The 5,422-nt window shown below is 35.2% G+C and overlaps 1 protein-coding gene across 2 annotated transcripts in view; it reads left to right on the top strand.

The window, feature by feature from the left end:
* Positions 1-5,422, top strand: part of FAM13A (family with sequence similarity 13, member A) — a 207,150-nt gene that overhangs the window by 131,846 nt on the left and 69,882 nt on the right. Inside the window, exon 8 of one of the 2 annotated variants that reach the window (XM_012647212.1) lies at positions 2,328-2,369. The exons of the other annotated variant lie outside the window; for it this stretch is intronic. Within the exon in view, the coding sequence (XP_012502666.1) occupies positions 2,328-2,369 (42 nt within the window). The remainder of the gene's footprint in view (positions 1-2,327; positions 2,370-5,422) is intronic. 2 annotated transcript variants of the gene reach the window in all.

Here is a 5,422-nt window from a genome sequence, read left to right as displayed (position 1 = left end):
CTAATTTTTTATTACTTTTTATAGAGACAGGGTCTGACTATGTTGCTGAGGCAGGTCTTGAACTACTGGCCTCAATTGATCCTCCCATCTCAGCCTCCCAAAGTGATGGGATTACAAGTGTGAGTCACTGCACCTGGCCCTCACCATACTTTGATAGGTTAAAATTGAAGGGAAGATAACAAAACTGGACTAACATGTAGTACATTAATTTATACATCACTTGCTGTGTCATGTAGATGAATTATGTACCCACTCTGAGCCTGCTTTTCTCATTTGAACAAGAGAGGGAGCAAGGGACAAGTACCAGAGAGGGTTTTGTGATGATCTAAATGAGATAATTAATGTAGGGCCTGTGGGAGTACCCTCAATCATAATTGATAATAAATGCATGAGGGAGGGAAGGTATAAAGGAAGAAAAGATTTTGGTTGCCTCTGTTTGCTACAAGGAAATTTAGCACACACACAAACATTAGCCAGAACACACGAACACCTGTGTTCAGAGACGTGCACCATTTAAATTGTCTCCCCAAAGCACTTAAAAAACCCAACCGTATTGCTAATTGAATGTACATCAAAGTACATCATAGGAAGCATGTTAATATTCATTCCAGTTTGTTACATGTTAGAGTTAAGGATCTATTCTGGGCAAAGAAAGTATTTAGCACATTGCCGATTTTATAAGGCATGGTGATTTTTCCTATAATAACAAAATTGTTACAGGTTTTTTGGTTGCTTTTTTGGCACAGTGTTGATCATAATTAGTACTTTTTGACACCAATTCCTTGGTTAGGAAACAAACCCAATTCTAACATTTTTATAATTTGTTAAGTGTCCTGTAGGAATATTTTAAAGCCAAATGTGTAAGCTACTTGTATCAGGTTAACTTAAAGCAGTCACCTCCTATAATAGCACTGCTCCAGGCGGTTCCTTCCCAGGACACCTGGACAGTTCCCAGGTGTTGTTACCTCTAACTTTCCAACTCTACAGCCTAACTCTACCAGCTTTGCCCTCAGCCCGTCACTTACCCCTCATATGGAAAGAATTAACACATTTAATTATAAACATTAAAATATTTGGCAACATGGAAAAGAGCTGAGTGGTGTTGAAATTGGAAGCTCAAATCGTGAGAGAATGGAACATAGTACATCATATTTTATGATACACGCCGTATTCCATCTAGAATGTGAAGAGTTTTTCAACTTCCAGGACAAATTGTGTTTGGTTGTGTATTTTACACTATCGTTCTGTAATAAAATTTTGTTGACTGCCAGTTTAATATTATCAACTGGAGCAAACTTTTCTCTTTTCATCAATGATACTTCAGGAAATAAAAAAGGGAGAAAGAGAGAACGCTGAATTTAACTAGTTGCTTTCCCAGAAGCTGTAAGGTGGTGTAACACCCCCGGTGGCGTACAAGAAGAAAAAATTAGAGCTTCTTTTGCATTTTATCTAACACTTTATCTTTTTACTTTTATCTGTTTAATGATGCACATAACTAATACAGATATATATATTTAATCAGTCATATGTTTGAGAGGAGTGACTACTGAAGAGAAAATTTTATCAGAATGCATAATTTTAAAAGTTCAAGGACCACTCCAGAGGACATTAAAGGGGAGAGACTCACTCTACATTCTGAGGTCATTTATTAGGGAAAAAACATGTTAAAGAAAGGAAAAAAATATTTTATTATAACATTTATTTTACATTTTTCAAATTAAATTCCTTTATGTTAAGCTTCATATTGTTTCTCTGTCATTTGAGGAGCTTAAACTAGTTTTATGATTTTATTTGTGCCCGTTCATGTTATCTACACTAGTTAATAATTAGCAGAGTAACAACGGAAGAACAAAGAGCACATGAGTGTTGTGTTGTTTACTAATGTGCTCTTCATCGCTAGAGAGTCATTCCTGAAGTGACTCACACTTAACAGTAATATTTTGTTGGCTGTTTCTTATTTTCGTCATCATGTTGATAAGCTGTAATTAACTTTGTTGATAAATGACGGTGTAATCATTTTAAGGGTTTATGTGTAATATATGAGTACTTGAATTGGGTTTATAGAATAAGATAGTACAAAGCTTCCTCTTTAAAATGTGATGTGAATTACTTTTGCCTGCAGCTCATTTTGAAAGAAGATTGGTCTCCTTTGAAGAAGTAATTGACCTTGGCTAGGTCCAGCGTAGAGTGTGTTTTACTAACTACTCCATCATGAGATTGGCTTCAATGTGTCAACACAAAATTTGTGACAAGTAGAACAGTTTTAGTAAAATTGACATGTTATAGTAACAGAAATTATATTAATTCAAAATTTATTTTCCTTTTAGTTCACAGGAAGATGAAAGACCTATATCACCTTTCTATTTGAGGTATTTATTTGATTTTTGTTGGTCTGCTACAGGGAATGGAGGAGGGATAGGGCTTCTTTGGGTTTATTTGCCCATTTTAATCCTTTTTCGATAGCATATTCTATACTGTGGCCATACTAAGCTTGTTGGAGCTCCTCACCCTATTGGTCATGCTGTATTTTCCCTCTCTTTGGTTTAAGAAATATTTTTTAAATGTTTAATATGATTGAAAACAAGATATTTTGTTTTAAATTCAGAAATACCAAGGGGACCATTTTAATTTTTAAAACTGACTTATAATTAGGCTTTAACCTAAATTAGAAATCTCTACTCTGTACCTATAGGCAGGTGAGAGGGGAGGGCAAGCACCAGGTCCACTCTCAGAAGCAGCCTTGGGTTATGTTAGATCGTTTTCTGTGCGGTAGAGGAGTAGGAAACTAAATATTCTGCAGGTTCATGGAGTTCAGGATTATTTCATAAGCTTATAAAGACACGTAACAATGATTAAAGCAGGTGAGTTAACTGAATTCACAGTAGATGTTAGATAAGATCACTTCTCTCCGGTGACTGAATGCTTACTGCACCGATGTGATTTTTCAGCGAACCATCTGGCTGAAGTATAACCTAGAACCACGTCTTCCTTTATCGCATTTCTTTCCTTGCTATCTACCCACTACAAAGGCTTAGAAAATATGTTTGAAAAGTATATAATCGTGTAAATTTTAAATGATGGGTTTTTTAATCTTTCCTCAATTTTGAAGTCTACTGCTCTTTAAAAGGAATGTTGGGACATGGGATTGATAATTTATTTATTTTTGGGTCTGATTTGTTGTAATCGTCCCACAATTGGATTTAGAGTATAGTTCTAAATCCAGGAGTTCAGAAATGTGTCATAGGACTTCACGCTTAGCCAAGTAACTGCGTTTCGGTAGTGTTCTGCCCTTTAGCGACTTGCAGCATATCTCATCATCACTTTGTGGCAGGATCGGGAACATTTGAGGTTTCGGTTTGAGACAACATGGTGGTCCATTTTTTTCAGCCTGGTTTCCTGCCAACCAAATTAGCATATCTTGGTTCTTAGGCTATCTCAACTGCGTAATTACTGTGAACACATAAGGATGTTGTTGCTGAGTACATAGTGATTCTGGTATTCATTATATAAATAGTAATATCAAATGATTATTATATATTAAAGGAAATTAGGTTTTATACAATATGAGAAACTGTAGCATTTAATTATGCCAACTAATGAGAACCATTTCTCTGAATGTCTTTTTATTTCTCTGGGGAACATCTGTCTGTGTTTTACATAGTATTGAATTTTATTTTATTTTGACTGTGGTTTTATAAAACAGATGGGGAAAATGAGTTTTTAAGTCTTAAGTCTTCAAAGAGAATTATATTTTATAGTGTGAAAATTTTTGTAATTATCTGGACTATAATATTTGACTAATAATATAGTCTTTAAAAAGAAATTCTTTCCTTGCAAATGAAAGTAAAAGAAAATAGAGTAAAAGAAAATTAATAATATATTTACTAAGCTCTTGATAGAAGCTGTTTGACCTTTTCAATGTTAAGAGTCATAAAAACTAAAATATAAAATTAGGGGCGGGGCAAGGGCAACATACGTAACCTAAACATCTGTACCCCTATAATATGCTGAAATAAAAAAAAAAAGGGGGGGAAACGAATGTGCCTACTAGACATTTACAATAGAAAAAAGAAAAGTTACCAGCAAGTATTCTATTTCATAAATGCAAAAATAGTAATTATTTGAGGTAATTATTTAGCCTTAAATTAAAATTTCAAAAGTGGTTTCTTTTTCTGAAGAACATTATTAGAAATTATATAAGAATTGGTACAAGTTAATTTAACTTTTTTTATTACCCACTTATCATTAAGCAGGGAGAATCTACTGGTAAAACATGAACTTTTTTTTCTTTCAATTATTTACATGGCTGGTTTGAGATAGACTTTACTTGAGTTATTCTAACACATAGTATTTAAATAGAAGAAAGAAAACACAATTATGATTAGGTTCTTTAGGTTTTTTTTAATCTAGAAATATGACATGTCCACTGATAAACAATTTATAAATGAGTGCACTTTTTTATACAGTACCTCTAGTAATAGCAAATAAATGTTTAAATGTTTAAATGTATTTAAATACGTTTCTCTAGCTTTCTTGTCTTCTTTTCCCAGCCACTTTATTACTTAGGATTCCTTTTGCAGTGTTCAAAAGGGAGTTATTGCAAAACTCATGAATTTCATAATGATTTGTGAATATGATGAAAAACTACTTTGGCTCTTTTAAATCCAAAATAATATTAACTGTGTCTTTGAAAAACAAAAAGTAATGGGTAGTTGCAAAGTGCTATCTTCCCTGCTTAGGAATGTTGAATATTGAATGTTGTATACTATATTTTGATAGTGTTGATTGGTCAAGTTTTTATCAGAGAAAAGGACCAATCAAGAGATTGGTCTCAGATGGATACTGACTGGAAGTAGATCCAGCCACAAGCAGCCAACAGTGGGGATGGAGTATTCAGTTTGGTGCTTAATTCTGAAAAGTCCAGCATGAAGTAGAACAGCAAACTCAGTGGCTACAAATCTGTGAGTGGGCAGCCTTGAGAGAGAGAGCAAAGCAGAACAGAAGATAAGGGCAAAGCAGGCCTCCAGTCTCAAAGGGAGAGGAGTAGATGATCCGTAAAGGCACTCAGGTGCAGGAGATCACACAGGGATCCAGCTACTGTAGTGGAGACGAGGTGGATTGTTTATAACAAGACAGAGTCTGTGTCTGGGATAGAGGACGGAGACTGAGAGCACATGAAGAGGCCGCAGTACACACTGGTGGAGGTCCCAGGACCTTGCTGTGGCTGGGGAAGAGGGTGGGATGCAGGAACAGGGAACCAGAGAGGCTAGTCGTTACCTGCTCTGCTTATTACCTTACAGAATTTCAGTTTCTGTAACTGGATATTCTCTTTTTTTTTTTTTTTTGAGACAGAGTCTCACTCTGTTGCCCTGGCTAGAGTGAGTGCCGTGGCATTAGCCTAGCTCACAGCAACCTCAAACTC

The sequence above is a fragment of the Propithecus coquereli genome, unplaced genomic scaffold (assembly GCF_000956105.1).
Source record: "Propithecus coquereli isolate 6110/MARCELLA unplaced genomic scaffold, Pcoq_1.0 Scaffold26, whole genome shotgun sequence".
NCBI lineage: Eukaryota > Metazoa > Chordata > Mammalia > Primates > Indriidae > Propithecus > Propithecus coquereli.
Note: the sequence above shows the minus strand (reverse complement) of the source record. Positions and strands in the feature narration are given on the sequence as shown.